General features: G+C 36.0%; 1 protein-coding gene across 2 annotated transcripts; it reads left to right on the top strand.

Annotated features, from left to right (window-relative positions):
- The first annotated feature begins 4419 nt into the window (after positions 1 to 4419).
- Positions 4420 to 15490, top strand: LOC131660950 (protein CLT2, chloroplastic). Of its 2 annotated transcripts, none has more exons than XM_058930320.1 (10): positions 4420 to 4844; positions 4957 to 5102; positions 5618 to 5655; positions 11902 to 12017; positions 13136 to 13235; positions 13315 to 13350; positions 13473 to 13520; positions 13906 to 14029; positions 14718 to 14843; positions 15044 to 15490. In XM_058930320.1, exons 1-10 carry the CDS (start codon positions 4468 to 4470, stop codon positions 15202 to 15204), a joined length of 1272 nt encoding a protein of 423 aa, XP_058786303.1. In that variant the 5' UTR covers positions 4420 to 4467; the 3' UTR covers positions 15205 to 15490. The 2 variants fall into 2 exon arrangements, with proteins under 2 accessions (XP_058786303.1, XP_058786302.1); XM_058930319.1 differs by having other exon boundaries at positions 13470 to 13520.
- The last annotated feature ends 4003 nt before the right edge of the window (positions 15491 to 19493 follow it).

Raw genomic sequence — 19493 nt, 5'->3', positions numbered from 1 at the left:
ATATGAACAAGTTTAGAATGATTATGGAAACATTTTCATGCAATAGTGCATCTTAGGTCAAAAGGATATCATCCAATACATTCTACTTCTAAATACCTAGTTTTGACATCACACAAAATACACTACTTGACGTAAGCACTTACTCATATTCATGCCTAGAAGAGGAAGTTAATAAGTCTTTGTTTCCTCTTGATCGGGTTCTCAACATGTTTTTCATGTTCATAACTAACAAAAAAATAAACAATCAATTTGACAAAAGAAATGACATAAACCTAATTACAACACAATGTTTTTCATGGTTTAAATTATAAACTTTGAAGGCATGTTTGAGGGCTTATTTCCGGATTCTACATTCTAAACAATATTAGTAATCCAAAGAAAAAAATATAGTGCATAAATCATGTAATCAAGCAAAGGTGTATCTGAAAGACAAATACTTGTCTAAAATGGGCCAATGCTTAGAACTTCAGATTTGGTGATTCATGGGTGTTGAAAATTAAGTTGTTGAAGTGAGGGAAATAAAAAGAGTTTCAATGGTTGAAAGAATGTTCTAAATCCGATCATTTGAAAGGTACAAAACACAGTCCACATTGTAGAATTTAAAAACAATTGTCATTTCTAAAGATTTTAAAGATAATTTAAGAGATGGGAAAAGAAAAAAAATTATTAGTATCTATATATAAATGTACATTCCGATCTCTGTAGTGATTAAAGTGATTGGGTCGGGTATGAACCCATGCATGGAATGATTAGGCCAGGTATGAACCCGAGTAGGGAGTAATCTCAACATGGATCAGAGCGAATACATAGGCATATCCAATTGATAGCAAATACACTAATATAGCTTTAAAATCATATTAAAATTCATAAATGGTCAGTTTCAGATAAAGAAATAAGAGGCTTGATGTCCATTTAGTGTCCCCAGTTAGACAGGGAGACAAACACCATACTGACAAATAATTTAGTTATAAAGAATTTAGAGCCTAGGAGAAATTATATAAACTTGTAATCAATACACATTAGGGACAAAATTTTCATACCCTCCACACTCAGATAAACATTGTGACTTTTACCGGCCTAGTATTGATAGAGTGATCAAATAAATTTATTCTAAGCGTTCATTTAACACTCACCGCGGGGCCCGATAAAATTGATCCAAACCAAATAACCATATACAATTATCAACCTCTTATTATCCCACGATGGTAAGAGTGACCTCTAGAAGCACCAATAGCTGCGATCAAGCCACCACAACAGAAATGCTCATTGCTATGGGGGATTTGCGTCACCAGAACGAGACATTTGCAAGACAATGTGCACGATATACAATAATAATAAATACAACCTAAAATTGACGATCAAGAAGACCCCATAGATCCCTCACGTGTCAAAGTATTGTTCATTGCTATGGGGATTTGTGTCACCATTTTTGAACAAGACCGCCTATCTGATACTGGAGTCTTTTTTTTGAAATCTTGGTGTCCGGCCTTTTGATCGACTAATCCAAAGGGACCCCGTTTAAAGCCAAAGCAAAGCAAAGCTCTGTATGAACTGGTCCAACACATGAATTGTTTGCACCCAGTGAGATTCGAACCTGAGACCTTGAGAGGAGCACACTCTCAAGACACAAGCCTCAACCACTAGGCCAACCCATAGGATTAATACTCCTTTTGAATTAAATGTGAAATATGAACCCTCTAATGGTTCTCCTCTTTCAGATCCTACTTTGTATCATACTTTGGTTGGCAGCCTGGTGTATCTTATGATTGCAAAACCTAATAGTGCTTATGTTGTTCATGTTGCCGATCAGTTTTTTGTCTATCCTGCTATAGTACATTAGGTAGTTATTTTTCACTTTTTTTCGTTATCTTTGAGGAACCCTGTTTCAAAGCCTTTTATTTCTCTCATCGTCCTCATTGAATTTATATGCTTATTTTAATGTTGATTGGGCTGGTAACTCTATGGATTGTAAGTCCATCACATATATTTGTATCTTTCTTGAAGACTCTCTTATTTGTTGAAAAAGTAAGAAACAAGATATTATATCTTATTCTTCTACAAAAGCTAAGTATTGTGTTACGACATCTACTGCTACTGAAATAGTTTAGTTGCGATATTTACTTTCTGATATAGGTGTTTTTTTTGAACCAACTCTCATGTATTATGATAACAAGAGTATCATTCAACTTGTTCATTAATCAATATTTCATGAGTACCAGACACATTGAGATTGATTGTTACTTCACTTGTCACTTTCTTCAACATAGAACATTTACTATATTGCTTGTTTTATCCTCGTTACATATAGTTTATTTGTTTTTGAAGACGCATTCTATTAAAAAAAATTATTTTTTAATTGATGAATTCTCGATGTTTATTTTATAATACAGTTTGAGAGAAGATGTTAGATAATATGTAATAGACCTTTTGTTATAATTAAGCTAATAGTAGTTTAGCTAATTATGTTTTATTATATAAGTATTCTTTATAATCTTTATTTTTACAAGGTATGTTATTCAGCTATTAAAATTCTAGTCTCTTTTTTATTCTTCTATTTTGACATCTATACCATTAACAAACTTAATAATTAGGGGTTAATATCTCTAAATCGCTTGAGATAATCAAGATTGCCATTACAATAATCAAATCGGTAGGATTTACGGTGCAAATGGATTTTTAGCGGCTAATTATCCATTTTACTGTGCAACGATGACATTATATACACGTAGTAATTATCATTTGTGTTGCTTCATCTTACATCTCAAAACTAATAAGTAAACCAATGTAGGGAGACATTTCTTTGTTCTTGAAAAATAAATAATTTAGTAGTCAAGATCGGCTAATAGACAGTTTACTATCAGACCAATATTATCTCAACCGATAGAAGGTTAAAGAATGCAAATACAATTGAATCTTAGATGAAAATTCCATCAATTTTTTAATTTGACAATTTACTCATATTTATATTTATAACACCACTAATAAAAAAAAGTTAAAAGCAATAAACTACGATGCGAGGGAAAACTTTAACATAACTAGCACGAAAAGTCGAGCAACCCTGACTTCGATATGCCGCGTGGTTTTTTTCGTCAATAAATATTAGAAAATTTTTCAACCAATTCCATGGATCTCTTACACACCACATAATTTTATATTTTTTCCCCAACTTTCATAGATGGATCTCCGGAAGCACCCCATATTTTGAAAAAAAATTTCTCCTTTTGTAAATGCATCTACGGAAGCGTAACATACTAGTATATATTGGGAGAGAATACACATAAAATCAGTTCAGAGATTATTCCGTATATGCATTTACGGAATGCTCTTAGCGCCACATTCTTCAGTAGATGCATCAAATCAAAAGTTGCTAGAAGAGTCTGAATTTCAGGTAAATAATCACTTTCAACCACTACATTGTTCACATTATCAATCATTTTCTGTGCATAAACGTAACGTGGCTTCCATAGATGAATCTACGTAACGTGTTGAGGAAGAACACTTCCGTAGATGGATCTACGGAAGAGTCCCTGCAAGTTTTTTTCCAGCATTTTGTAATTCTGTGTGACTTTTGGCAAAATAGGTATGGTGCACCCAGATAATATTTCAAGTAAATTAGCTTCTTTAGTCAACACGGGTACAATCCTCCTCTAAAGAAGTTTAAAAAAGACGACACGGATAAATTAGCTTTCTTAATTTTCAGTTTGAAATTCCGTTGTAATATCTATTAATCAATGAATCAATGCATGGGTCTTTTATGGTTCAAAATGCTTCTGTTCTTGTCTGCTTCCGTGGATGGATCCACGGAATGGTTCCGTAGGTGCATCTATGGAACAAAGTAAACGTAAACAAAAAAAAAGAAGTGCTTTCAGAGATCCATCTACGGAAGTACAGAGATAAAATTGTCATTTCGATGATGCGCCTAAATACTATGGAGTGGAGTGGGAAATTTTCTAAATATGAAACCTGTAAATTTTGCAACACACAATCAATAAAACAAACTAATTTACGCTTTTTTTTCTTATATTTTGCGCATTCATCACTTCAATCGTTTAAATGATCTAAACAGGCTTTGGCTAATATGCATAAGGATTTTACTTATGCACCATGCATAAGCCTACCTAAGCCATTGGATCATGTTTTTAGTTCAGTATTGAGTATTGAGTAATAACAATTGATGTCTAGAATATGATTCAATGATCCAAGGGTCCATAGTAATCTATGCATGGTGCATAGATTTTTATCTATGCACGGTAACTGCACCCATCTAAACATGATATTTCACTCTCTTAAAAGTAGTTAAGATTAAACCAGTAACTTAAAGTGACATTAATAAATTACTAATCCAGTTTAAGTAACATATATGATATATTTAATTAATTAATTTAATAATAATATTAATATAATTTTCACGAGCACTATCGATTCATGTTGAAACAAGTAGAAAACTAGCGCAGTGCTATCATAGCTATGGAAGTTTATTCATATTCAACCTCGTTAATCCATTCATTCCCTTCTCATTCTTCATTCTCTCGATTCCATTCCCAAAATCGCAAACTCAACAACACGCTAAACCTAATCCCAATGTCTTCTTCATCACTTCCTACAAAATCACCGTTCAATTTCCCTTCCAATTCCAAATTCAACCGCACGCGTCGAACACCTCTAAGCAAATGGAGATTCCGCGCTTCGTCTTCGTTGGATTGGACCAATGCGTCCAATCGAACCGTTTTGTTAACCTCCGGTATTACTGTTAGTTTAGCAGTTGCGAATCGCGTGCTTTATAAGCTTGCGCTTGTTCCGTTGAGGAGTTATCCGTTTTTTCTTGCTCAGTTCACTACTTTTGGGTAACTTTTTGTTGATTGATTTTGGTTTGTTGGTTTTGTATTTGTTTGTTTGTTTGTGAAATGATATGATAATAGTTTAATTGTTTTTGTGTTGTGGTTTTGATTGGATTAGGTATGTTGTTATATATTTTAGCATATTGTATGTGCGATACCGGTTAGGGATTGTTACGAAGGAGATGCTTGCGATTCCGAAATGGAGATTTTTTGTTATTGGATTTTTAGAAGCTTTGGGATTGGTTGCTGGAATGTCTTCTGCAGGTATTGTTCTATTTTGCTTGTGATCCTGCTGGATTTTCCTTTTCAATTTTGATTTTTTAACTGTATTATTCTTGTTGAGTTTATTTATTTAAGTGAGGAGAGGGTAAATAAATGTAATCTGAGTGAGGCGTGTTTAAATTGACTTATTTCAGAGAGCTTATGAAAATCAGCTTATGACATGTCTTTTTAAGTTGTTTTCAGCTTAAAGTTCTCCATAATAGTTTATGAAACTACCATAAGTTTGTTGGGGGATGATTGAATGTAGGATTGGGAACAATAGATAGGTTCGAGAAGTTTCTAGTCAGTTATCTTAGTTGGTGACATTACTGACGTTCGGTTACGAACACCTTCATTAGTAGTTCTACTATTTTTTGCAGAAACTATAAATGCAGCTGTAATCAGCATATTATAATTTAATAGTAGATGATATTTGCTTTTTTAGTTCTTGAAAATATCTTCTCACTTTTCTCTCACTCTCTAGATTCATAAAACTGAACGTTGGTTACCTTCTGCAGCAATACTTCCTGGACCAGTCATACCCATATTGAATCAGGTATTTTAAATATTTTGAGTGGACCTTGTTGTCAAATGACATGAGAGTGACAAAAGAAAAAACAATTGTCTCTGTTTTCGATAATAGACATCTGCCCTTTATTTTCATTGCCATATTTATAATAGGTTAGTAGCGTGTAGCAATCACTCAAAGTATAGGAGGTTTGTTATTTAAAAACATATATTGGTATGTATTGACAGCATGTCTCGACATATTCCCATTATTAGCCTCTGATAGGTTCAATTTGATATAAACAGTGTAAGCAACAGAAAAAAACAGAAGAATATAGGAAAGATTTGATTATTTCAGCAACATCCTACTAGAGTTCAAATGGGATCTAGTAGAGTACAAGTACTAAGACTGAAAATAGAAATAGAAAAGGAATTAACCCTAGCTAGGCAGCTTCGAGAGGCCTATCTCTCCTAAAATTTAGTACTGAATTCTGACATACTGACTCACTAATGATTGCTGCTATTTATTCTAAAACCTGGGACCAGTTTGTCCAATGACAGCTGGACACCTAGCCCTGCCCATGTGCTGTCCTAACAGTTTTTGTCTTATATGCCAGCTGTTATTTTCTTCTCTCTCTTGCGTGTCCTTTTATAAAATCTCCCAAATCTACCAATTCTTCCCCCTTCAAAATTCTCCTTGACCTCAAGGAGAAATTCTGGAAATTCTGCCTTCAGTTTGTCTATACTTTCCCAAGAGTTTTCAAACTCAGGTAACTCCTTCCACTGCACCAAGACTTCCAATCCTCCCTGTTCATTCTGCCTCTGTTCCAGAATCCTCTCAGGAGTTGGTTCTAAATGCCACTCCTCATTGATGCATAAGGGTAAAGGTTGTGTGGCCACAGAAGGGGATACAGCCTTTTTGAGCAATGATGCATGGAACACAGGGTGCACTTTAGTGTCCTCTGGTAGCTTTAACTTATAAGCTACTGCACCAATCTTCTGAATTATTTCATAGGGACCATAGTACCTTGGGCTCAATTTTTGATTCAACCTCTTAGCCAATTTCCTCATTTTATAAGGCTGGATTTTCAGATACACTTTATCTCCTACATCATACTCCACAGCCCTTCTATGTTTGTTTGCTTGGCTCCTCATAATATCTTGAGCTCTAAGTAACTGTTCCTGCAACTCCTTTAAAACCACATTTCTTTCAGCAGTCAACCTGTTCACTTCATCTACTGCTGATGAAGGAATGTCCCCTCTTACTAACACAGGAGGGGTTCTCCCATACAAGGCCTCAAAAGGAGTGGTTTTCAAGGAAGCATGATAGTTGGTATTATACCAATATTCAGCCCAAGCCAGCCATTTTGGCCACTGTTTTGGTTTTAACCCAGTCACACATCTCAAATAGGTCTCAAGACACCTATTTACTACCTCTGTTTGCCCATCAGACTGGGGATGGTATGCACTGCTATACTTCAGTTTTGTTCCTGCTTGTTTAAACAACTCGGACCAAAAATGACTCAAAAACACCTTATCTCTGTCAGAAACTATGGAGCTGGGAAACCCATGTAATCTGACCACATCCCTTATGAACACCTCTGCAATTTCCTTAGCTGTGTAAGGATGACTGACAGGTATGAAATGTGCATACTTTGTCAATCTGTCAACCACTACCATGACTGTGTCTACTCCAAGAGTTCTTGGTAAGCCTCCAATGAAGTCCATGGAAATGTCATTCCATGTTTGAGTGGGAATAGGCAAGGGCTGCAGTAATCCCCCAGGGCTCAGGGTTTGATATTTGTTCCTTTGGCAGATTTCACAAGCTTGAACATACTCTTGTATTTTCTTCCTCATTCCCTCCCAATACACCACACTGGCTATTCTCTTGTAAGTTCTCAAATAACCCGAGTGTCCTCCTATTGCAGTGTCATGAAATTCCTTCAAAATCCAATCAATCCTGGGAGATTGTCTTGGAATCACAATTTTGCCTTCATGATACAGCCTCCCTCCCTTCAATTTAAACCCTCCTTGACTGGAAGGGTCATTCAGCACTGCCTGCACTATAGATTTAAGCTTTTCATCCTTCTGTACTTCTTCCTCTAACCCTTCCCATGCTTCACATTGTATGGTAGTAATGCTAGCATATTGCATCTGTCTTGACAAGGAATCTGCTGCATTATTTTCATTCCCAGGTTTATATTTTACTTCAAAATCATACCCTAATAATTTTGATAGCCATTTTTGTTGCTCCTCCCCCATAATCTTCTGCTCAGTGATGAACTTCAAGCTCTTTTGGTCAGTGTGCACCTTGAAATGCCTTCCCAACAAATAAGGCCTCCACTTCTGAATTGCAACCACAATTGCCATCAACTCTCTTTCATACACAGACTTTTGTTGTGCCCTATCTGACAGGGTCTGACTCATATAAGAGATTGGTCTTCCTCCTTGCATAAGGACAGCTCCAATCCCTTTCCCTGAGGCATCTGTTTCCAGCACAAACTCCTTCTCAAAATCAGGTAATGCCAAGACTGGAACAGTTGTCATGGCTACCTTCAGAGCCTCAAAAGCCAATTGAGCATCCCTGCTCCACAAGAAACAGTCTTTCTTTAGCAATTGAGTCAGTGGCCAAGCAGTTTTCCCATAATTTCTAACAAACTTCCTGTAATAGCCAGTCAGTCCCAAAAAACCTCTTAGCCCTTTTAGATCCTTGGGAGCTGGCCATTTCAGCATGTCTTCAATTTTCTTTGGATCAGCTGATACCCCTTCTCCTGAGATAATGTGTCCCAAGTATTCAATCTCCAGCTGACCAAAAGAACACTTTTTCCTGTTAGCATACAGTTGATGTTCCTGGAGCAGAATCATCACCAGCTTCACATGTTTTTTATGCTCCTCTCTGCTTTTACTGTAAATCAATCAGGATGTCATCAAAAAAAAAACTAAGCAAAACTTCCTTAAGTATGGCCTTAATACTTCATTCATCAATGCTTGGAAAGTTGAGGGAGCATTGGTCAATCCAAAGGGCATTACTAAATATTCATAATGCCCTTCATGTGTCCTGAAAGCAGTCTTGGATATATCCTCTTCCTTCATCCTAATCTGACGGTATCCAGCTTTTAAGTCCAGCTTTGAGAAAATCACAGCTCCTCCCAGTTCATCCAATAATTCCTCAATGACTGGTATGGGAAACTTGTTGGGAATTGTTACCTTGTTCAAAGCTCTATAGTCAGTGCAGAACCTCCATCCTCCATCTTTTTTCTTTACTAGTAACACAGGGCTTGAAAAGGGACTAGTGCTGTGCCTCACAATTCCAGCTTGTAGCATATCCTTTACTATCCTCTCAATTTCATTCTTTTGATAGAATGGATACCTGTATGGTCTCAAATTTGGAATGGCAGCATCAGGTTTCAATCTAATAGCATGGTCATGGGCTCTCATAGGTGGCAAACCTGATGGTAAATTAAACACCACCTCATAAGGCTTTAATAATTCCTCCCATTCTTCCTGGCCCCCTGTTTCACTTTCTGCTCCCAATTCCATGGATTGCACATAGAACCCAACACCCTCATCCATTAAATTTTTTACCATAGCCTTCCAAGTAGACTGTCTTATACATAAGGCAGGATCTCCCTTGATTTCATAGGTCTGACCCTTCTTCCCCCATTTCAAACTCAACTCTCCAAAATTGGCCTCAATCTTCCCCAAACTAGCTAGCCAATCCATGCCTAACACTAATTCAGTACCTCCTAACTCCATCAAGAAAAAATGCTGACTGAAATTCACTCCCTGCACATTGAATTCCAGCCCTTCACACACTCCTTGATTTCTCACCTTTTCTCCATTTCCTACTTCAATCACATAAGTAGGAGTCTCCACCATTCTTACATCTAGCTCTGCTGCTACTTTTGAATCAATAAAATTGCTGGTAGCACCTGAATCTATTAAAGTTAGCAGCTTCTTCCCCTTCACTTCCACCCACACTTTGAAAGACTTGTTAGAGGTAAAGCCATCTCTACTCTGCATAGACAGTTGCAAGGTTTGCAGTTCCTCTACCTTCTCTTCTACAGTCAATTGAGTTTCCCCTAACAGCTCCTCTTCTGCCTCTTCCCCACTACTATCTTCACATAATTTCAGACTCATATGTTTGAATTTACAAACATGTTCCCTGTTCCATTTGTCTCCACATTTGAAACAAAGCCCTTTCTTGCTTCTTTCCTCCAACTCTGCAGGATCCAACCTCCTACCCTTTCCCTTGTCACCTCCTCCTTGATTTCTTTCACTTTCCTTCTTAGATCCTCCAGCCTCTGCAGGATCCTTTAGTCTGAAAGTGCCTCCTCTATCTTTCCACGAGCTACCCTTCTTGGTGACTACTTCATTTTTCTCCTCAATCAATAGGGCTTTGTCCATCAACTCAGCTAGGTCCTGGCTTTCATGAAGCTTCAACTCAGCCTGGATTTCCTCTTTGAGTCCATTCAGAAAAATGGAGTCTAGCATGATTCGTTCCTCCCTCCTCAAAGGTGCCACCATCATCTCAAATTTCTCTCTATACTCCCCTACTGAGCCTTTTTGTTTCAGACTCAGTAATGGTCCCAGAGGGTTGTGCAGTAACCCTGGTTGAAAACGTCTCATCACGGCTATCTTGAATTCTTCCCACGTTTTCAAAGCTGTTTGTTCTTCCCACCACTGGTACCAATTTAATGCCCTATCTTCCATGGCCAGCATTGCTACATCCAGTTTGTCCTTTGTCCTAACTTCGTTCAACTGGAAGTATCGTTCTATCTTCACCAGCCAACCATAAGCATCCTCTCCTTTGAACAGCGGAATCTCCAGCCTTCTACGACTTCCAAAGAATCGTGGACGACCCTCACCTCTGTTTCGCCGGTAACGGGGTTGCGATTCGCGTGAGAGGGAGCTCCTGTCGCTCTCTTCTTCCTCTTCGTCGTCGTACCCACCCCTTTGTGGACGTCCGTTCCTTCCATGGTTTCGCCGTGGTTGTTCCAAGATTATCTGGCGGATTTGCTCAGCTGTAACGTGCGGTCTCGCTTGTTGTTCCAACACCATCAAGCGAATCTGTTCCAACGTTCCTTCGAAAGTGTTCATCCTTTGCTCTACTGAGTCGACTCTGTTTTCCATTGCGCTACGAGTAACCACCATCCACTGTGTTCTTCGAACCAAGGCTCTAGATACCAAATTGATAGGTTTAATTTGATATAAACAGTGTAAGCAACAGAAAAAAACAGAAGAATATAGGAAAGATTTGATTATTTCAGCAACATCCTACTAGAGTTCAAATGGGATCTAGTAGAGTACAAGTACTAAGACTGAAAATAGAAATAGAAAAGGAATTAACCCTAGCTAGGCAGCTTCGAGAGGCCTATCTCTCCTAAAATTTAGTACTGAATTCTGACATACTGACTCACTAAAGATTGCTGCTATTTATTCTAAAACCTGGGACCAGTTTGTCCAATCACAGCTGGACACCTAGCCCTGCCCATGTGCTGTCCTAACAGTTTTTGTCTTATATGCCAGCTGTTATTTTCTTCTCTCTCTTGCATGTCCTTTTATAAAATCTCCCAAATCTACCAGCCTCTCCTATTATTTCGACTGGAATGGAAGAACATGACAGAACATCCGTAAAATCTGTGGCAAGAATGTTTATTAACTAACCGGAGTTGTTATCGTATAATAGTGAGAGCACACATTATTATCGTAGAATCTGTGTTTCAGACACATTTACTTTCAATATTCTCGCAATCATGTTGTTTAAATTTTCAAATGAATTGATTATTGTTCATAAGTGATGGCTATACACGATTCAAGTTTTGCAGAAGTTTTATTAATACTGGTTTTATTAGTACGGAGAAAATTTTGTGATATGATGCTCATCATAATATTGCTGCATAAACACTAGTTTGGATTTTGTTTTAATATTTTAAATTTCAAACAACGTATTGTCATCAGAAGTACATTTAAAGCATCTCTAAATAGTATTGTACCAATAAGTACAACTACTTGGGAACATTGCATTGATTTTGAAATTTCAGTGGAAGTCCAAAATTCCATGTATGCAATTTAAGATTAATTGAATCCTGATTTTGAAAGCAACTGAACCTATGCACGCCCTCATATAGGTCCTCTAAATCATGTGGGGTCTATTCTCTATTCTGTTGGCTCCATTTCCAAATTGTTGGCATTTCTCTTGTGTTTTTCTTAACCAGTGTATTAGTTATTTTAATGTATTACTATGTGTAACATAAATTCTCAAAACAATGTTTGTATATTCTTTTTTTTGCAGTCTTATTTAGTTTGGCAGTTAACGTTTTCCACTCTTATCCTGAGGAGAAGGTACTCAATCAGCCAAATTGTTGGGTGTTTACTAGTAGCTGCTGGTGTCGTGGTTGCTGTTTCAAGGTAGTTTAACTTTCTTATCTGGAGAAATACAATGATCCCTGTCACTACTTTCCATATTTTATTTCATGTGCTGAGCTCCCTAAATAATTTGAATACTCGTGTGTGAATAGCTTACTTTATTTTGGGCATAAAGTTTTTTCCATGAAAATTAAGGTTGTGCAAGCTAGTGCGGTGAATGAGCTGGTATTGACTTGAAAATATCAGACTTCTCGCCTTCCTTTCCAATAAAAAACAGAGTAAACGCTCTACATGTGGTTTGGGCTGTCTAAGATATTCAAATATTGTATGTTTACTTATATTTTTACACTTCCCTCATGCTAGAGTTTGTTAGTCTGTAAGCTTGTTGCAGATATACCATTTAAAAGGAAAAATATGGCACCTGATATAACCAGCCACTAAAAGATATCACCGTTTAAGTTCACGTCGAAGAAGAAACCACTGAATAACCAGCTAGTGAAATCACTGTTGACTCTCGACTCTCACAAATAAACCAAAACAGATAAGCTTGCTCCAACAGTAGCTGAAGTCTAAACTGGAAGATATCACAATTTCTAATCAACCCAAAACCAATATTGGACCAACGCTTACTGCAAGTGAATCCCTAATAGGTGTAAAACTTCTAAAATTGAAACAATATTGAGCCAGAGCTAACCACAACTGAAGCCCCAACTGGAAGGTGTCACATCTTCAAACCAGAGTGAAATGTTGAACGAATTAACCACAATAAAAGACAAAAGCTACCAAAGCTTAACAACCATCAAGAGCATGAAATAAAAGATGAGCCTTGGTAACTCAAGACAAAAGCAAAAACGCGAATGCTTAACCATTATTTAAACAGAAGTCGTAAACACTCAAAGTGTAACCACTCAACTCAACAAAAGTAAGTCAAGTGAGTCTGAACTATGCGCTGTCAAGAAACCCTTATATATACAAGAAAACTAATCCAAATAAACGGGAAAGTAATCTTTAGAGATAATCGATGATAGTCCAAAATTACAAACTAATGCCATAAGATAGACAAAAATACTTTTGTATTAGATACGGAAATATTTTTCATATATAATATTGTGACTCACATAAAGTGGGCTTGTCTGATTATTTGTTTCCCTTAATTGCAGTGGCTCTAATGCAGGTCAGATGCTCTCTAATGTTGATTTCTTTTGGCCAGCCTTGATGATAGTTTCTTGTGCCTTTCAAGCTGGGGCTTCGATAATCAAGGTTAGTCCAGAAAGAGATGTTGAAATTAAGTAAAACCTTGTTGGGGAACAAAATAATCACTGCATTTTTTTTACGGCAGGAATTTGTTTTTCTTGATTCTTCCACTCGATTAAAGGTATTTTCTTTTACTCTTTTTGGCGGAAGGGGGTTAAGGTCACTGGAATCTGTACTATAGTTTCCATTGGCATCTCATTCATGGGCATGATTTGAAGTCTGTAACATGTTCTCTTGCAGCAGAAGTCGTTGGATATATTTGTGGTCAATTCTTTTGGATCTGGGTTCCAGGTATGTCTTGCAATAATAACGTGAACTACAAATGGTTTAAATATGATGATTGGTGCAATATAAATTACAAAGAATAAGTGCGCCTTTCACAATTTATAAATGACCTGATAAAACAAATGTGTAGTCTCTATATCCTGTTTTGCTGATATCTTAATAGATGTGCTATCTTGTGAGTTCAAATTATATGTATGCTCTCTATCCTTTTAGATAATCTCAAAATGCATTACTTCTGTTTGTCCCATTACAATAACAAATGTGAACTGTTAGAATACTTGTACTATTAGTTACAAAATTCGAGTTTATTTTGGTCATGCATATTTTATGTATCTTAATCAAATAATAATTATGAGCCATATTTATGGTTGGCTTCTGATATATATTGTAGGCTCTTTTTGTACTTCTCTTTCTACCTTTAATCTCTAACTTGAAAGGAATACCATTTGCTCAACTGCCTTCATATCTTAAAAGTGGTGCTGCTTGCTTTCTAAACATTGGAGCTGATAAGACAGGTATGCTCTAATAGATACTACGTAACAATACAATAACACATCTTCCTACTTGGTTTTCTATTCTTATCTACATTTCCTTTTATTTCTTTTGTTCTTACTTCTTACATCACAACACTATCAGATTAATTGTTAAGAGTAAATGATTGTTTTCTTAAGTGCATTGATGTGTCGCAAATCACAATCCAATTGCAAGCTATTGGACTTGAGTTCCACAACAGAAGCATACGACCATGAACCCTCCACCTCCAACCTCAATAGCTAGCTTTAGCGGTCTGATTCTCCTAAGGTTTATATCAATATGTATCAGAGCCTTCCACCATGTCTCTCAACTGCAAACAGGCTTTGCATGTGGTGACACTGACTACAGAGCATTGTAAAATGTTAGGACCCTATTGTAAGGTATAATAAGTATGAGGGACTGATGGTTTATATGATTCTTGGGTTTTCTTAGGATATGACTATCTTATATGTTACGGTTCTCTCTAAGTTCATATCACAATGCTATAGCTAAGAGTGAGCCACAGCCCAAATTGAATTTTAAATTGAAATTCTCATAATTATACGAAATTTGTTATTTGACCTCTCTCCATTTTTTGTGAAAAGGTTCAATAATTAACAATAATTAAATAGCTCTTCTTCCCTTTAATGATTTTGAACCTTGTCGAAAACATTAATTTCCATGTCTCAGGTTGTGATGGTGCTCCCTTGCTTCCACTGCTTTACGTAGTTACCAATCTGGCATTCAATATATCCTTGCTTAGCGTACTGAAGCGTTCTTCTGCAGTTGTTGCTTCTCTCGTGTTAATGTTGTCAGGTTCTCTCTCTCTCTCCCTCTGTCTGCATGGGCATGTGTAGGATCAACTGACCCTAGGTGTCAAATTTTATACATTAATCACTTATTTAGAACGAACCAATTACTAAGTGGTGCAAGTGTAAAAGTTTGATACTTGATGGGATCCTATCTACTATATTTTTGTGAGCTTTTGAGCTAATCCGTACTTATGGTGTTTGCAGTACCAATTTCTGTTTATACTCTTTCCCTTCCATTACCATATCTTCCCGAGGGAGGAACAGCTTTGAGTCCATTTTTTCTGCTTGGCTGTGCAATTCTTGTATGCGGGCTTTATATGTACAACACAACCCGACCTGCAAGGAATAGTTCAGAAGTTGACTGAAACAGATCTATTTGTGTAACCAATGCTGAGGATAAAATACAAGTTTTGCAGCTAGCACTGTAGCCACGGTGAAATGTATTTTCTCCCACTGCAACCAAATTATATATACTCTGTATTATTATTATCATTTATTTTTTATTTTGAGGGGGAATCAATTTAGTTTCCATGTTTTAAAGGGTTTCTCACTTTCTTGCTTTTTTTGTACATGTGTTATTACTCGTTGTGGAAGCATATTCTCCCAGATTACTAATAATATATAGAGACAGTCAAACGTTATTGGCTGAAATGCAACAACTACTTTTTGCTTATTAATTGGTTATGCAACCGCAGAAATACTTGAATAAATCAGATACTTTTTTTTTCATGATATTGATCCCGACAATATTTTATTTATTTTTAGTTCATGCAAATAAATGAGTTAAATGTAATCATTCCCTGTGAATAGAAAGTGTTTTACCCTTGTGTCGATTGTAGTCTGTCAACTAATTCCTTCCATTCAATTGCTTATATTTCTAAGAAGCTTACGACTCATCTTCTGGCGTCTACCATGCGTCTAACTTGACACAGACACTATCTGCCATTGCTTTCTCTCTCTCTCCGACTACTATACACTCTTTATTCCCCCCTTCTTAATTGTCATCCCACCTATGTTGGCAACCTTCATTAAACTCAAACCACAACCGCTCACTGAGTGAACTCGCTTTGCTAATGTCGACCTCTGCTGAAATTGTCATCCACTGCATAAACAATCATGCTCAACTGATTCACTGCAAAGGCACTGATCTTCGTACCCATTCACTAGGATAGCACAATAAAGCAAAGGCACGCTCAATCATTTGAAACAATATTCTCTTCTGGAAGAACCCATTTTTGCAAAGAATAGTTAAACAGGCTCTCACAATGACAGCTTCTGTAATGTCACTTAAAGTTTGCTCAATGTAAGGTAATAGATATTCCTCTACACTTCTTTGGCCAACAAAAAAGCAGACATAAACAATCTTTTCATAGAACACTGTTCTTAATTGCTCATCTCGGTCATTTAAGAAGCAGGATAGAACACTGTTTTTTTCGGAAGTATACTTCCGAAACCCTAAAAAATGGGTGTTTTCAGAAATGCATCTCCGAAAACACCCCAATTTGATGTTTTCGGAAGTGCATTCCGAATTTTGATAAAATTTTGAAAAAAAATGACTTCGGAAATGTATTTCCGAAGTTTAGGGACATTTTAGAATTTTCGCCAGAGGTGACCAAGAAGGTAGGGGGTCAGAAAAAAAATTCTATTGAGTTGTCATCTCTTCCTTCCTCTTTGTCTTTCCTACCTTTCTTTCTCCTCTATTCTCTCTTTCTTCTATCTATTCTCTCTTTCTCCTATCCCCATGCTCACTTAAATTTTTTAATCAACTAGCTCCATTAAACTTATATTTTTTCTTATCCAACCTCCTTCCTCCATCTACGTGTTTTTGCATCGTGGTTGTAAGTATTTTTCTATAATAATTACATTTTCCATCTTCTCCATGTTGTGTTCATAGCATTGAAGGGCATAGAGACAACCGTGGTTCAAGATGCCGAGCAAGGAACAAACTCATTACAGATTAAAGGATTATTTTGAGTGAAAAAACAATAATGTCTCCAAAATCTGGAAGATAAACTCCGAACACACTTAAAATGCAACTACAATCAAGTCTCGGACTCAGACTAAGGAAACAATTGTGGTATTAGGAAGCGCAACATAAATTAACAAAAATCTATTTATGGTAGTTAACTTTGGGAATCCTCTTGATTATTTCACCAGAAATAATTGTGGATATAAAAAAACAAAATAAATAAGCATAAATCTTTATTATGATATACATATAATATGTAGCATTATATAGATATTCACTAAAATAAATCTACTATTACATTTCATTATCAAGAGATGGTTGAGGACGTTTCAACATCTTTAAAATATCTTCGGCCGATCTTGCAACTGTCATATCCACCTTGATCAAATTTTTTGTTTCATAACGATGAAATCTACTCCACATAACAGTTAAATCGTCATATGTCTTCACCTCAATCTTGTTGAATTGTATCCCTCTTCGTTGTGAGTCGAGTGTGAACGATAATAGAGTTTCACAACTCTTCGATTGTCTAGGTATCACAACAGATTCTCTAGTGTGGATTTAAGATCGACAAGCAAGTGAACTCTGAACCTAAATTTAAGATAGGGTCTCCCGCCGTTGAATTCACAAATGCGAGATATGAATATTGAGACATTATGTGGTGATTATATTAACAACATGAGAGACACTCATATTTATACAAGTTTTAGAACAATATAGGCCTCATAAACTCAATCTTATCTCAAAGGGTATTCTGAAACTTAAATTTCGGAATAATCCAATTACATTTAGAAAAACACAAGAAAAAAGGTTTGTCTGGAACTTAAATTTTGGATTAAACTCTGTTAATGGTTGTTTTGCAGAAATTGTTTTCGCATAATGTTTTATTCATAAAGAGAAACTTTTTACATTAACGTAGAAAATTTTATAATTTATATTTATATAAATAATGTCGTATATACATTAAAATGTATCAAAATGTGTTAGGATTATATTGTTGACAATAGCAATCAAAATGCATCAAAATATGTTTCATCAGCTAAATCTATATGTACGAGTGGTTCTACCTTTGAATTTTGCTTATTTGATTCTCTTTCAATCGCTCAATTTGGTGAATTCTTCCATCCTATTCGAAAAGTTATTCAGTCAAGTCTCAACTTCCTTTGTGTAGTGAGTTGTTCACTTCGGTAATATCTGTGGTATAGGACATCCTAGTTTCAAATAAACTTAAACGAAATATAGTGATTTTGAAAGTTGTCCAATACACATAATGCACCCGATTGAATATTTTGGTGGGTCACTTTGAAGTGGAAAAAATGTCTTCGAGAAGTCAAATCTTGACATATCGACACATTTGTTGTAAGGTGACCCATTTCAAGGAAGTGCATCCATTTTTTCTCCAGTGCCAAATCGTTTACACAAGGAATAAAAAATTCATTAACTGCATCAAAATGTTCTTTTTTTCCGTATAGTGATGTGTATGATTGCCTATGCGCCTTCAACTTTTTAAGAAGTTATTGAAAGACAAGTGTATGATTCCCCACTCCTCTATCGAGCAAAGTTGAAACAACGAGATAATCGCAATTAACGACACCCTTAACATCTACAATCTTGTTAAATTTATTTGTGCATATAAAAATTGACATCTCTTCAATCTATTTGATTTTTGGTAAAGGTGGTGCATAGATGATTTTCTAAAGTGAGCATCTTGGAAAACATTTTTTTTGAGATTTTGAAGTTGGAGAATCCGAAAAATGTGTGTCAACATGTTCGAAATAAGGAGATTGCTTCGTTGAATTGTAACTATGTGTTGGTTTGACCTTTTATAGAGCACCCTTTATTTTTACATGTTCCGATTGTGGTTTCAAATAGGTCGTTTTTGGATAGAAAATATTTCTCATATGCTCTTAATGTGCAGTTTCATGTTGTATCAACTTTCAAAAATATCGCTTAAATCACTTCACATTTGGTCATGAAAGATATATTTAATTCGCCGTCATTATCAAATCGAAGTCTTTTCTAATGTCTGTAAACCTCATCCATTTGTATGGGTTTATCAAGTTTCATATTCTGTGAAATTAAACAAGCACACGAAAGATTGTATGACTTCCTAAGTGTACAACCATACTTTGAGCTATTTGAACCTATTTACTTTGCTCGCTTGACTTTATGATAAATAAAATTCAACCCCGCTCGAGATATATTGCCCATCACATGTGAATAAATAGTTTCTCTAAATATGTGTCCTAACAGTGTGTAACAATGCGACCAAATGATGTCCGTATCTCGTTATACTTATTTTCCATAATTTAGTTCATAGAGTTCCAATCTCTACATAAATCACATTTACTATTTTCCAACCAATTCTTCAATGTAGCGTGATCATATTTAACTTTGTTAGTTGTTGTATTTCTAAAGTGTCTAACCTGATCGGTCCAAGCACAAATAGTATTCTACTTCACCTGGTTTATAATTGTACTTTCAACATATTTCAAGAAATTCAAATATTTATTACACACCCTCCTGAAATGTATTACATTTTCAGCACATAACTCTTCTGCGGAAGAATTAATTATAACATTTCAGATGTCCATTATACTTTCCAATATCACACCAACTTTGACCATTTTTTCATCTTCACCCTTGATTTTTTTTATCCCTACCGCATGATTAAACCTACTTCTC

This window comes from Vicia villosa, linkage group LG3 (genome assembly GCF_029867415.1).
Source record: "Vicia villosa cultivar HV-30 ecotype Madison, WI linkage group LG3, Vvil1.0, whole genome shotgun sequence".
In the NCBI taxonomy this organism is placed as follows: Eukaryota; Viridiplantae; Streptophyta; class Magnoliopsida; order Fabales; family Fabaceae; genus Vicia; species Vicia villosa.
The sequence above is the reverse complement of the archived record's forward strand: the minus strand, read 5'-3'. Positions and strand labels throughout refer to the sequence as shown.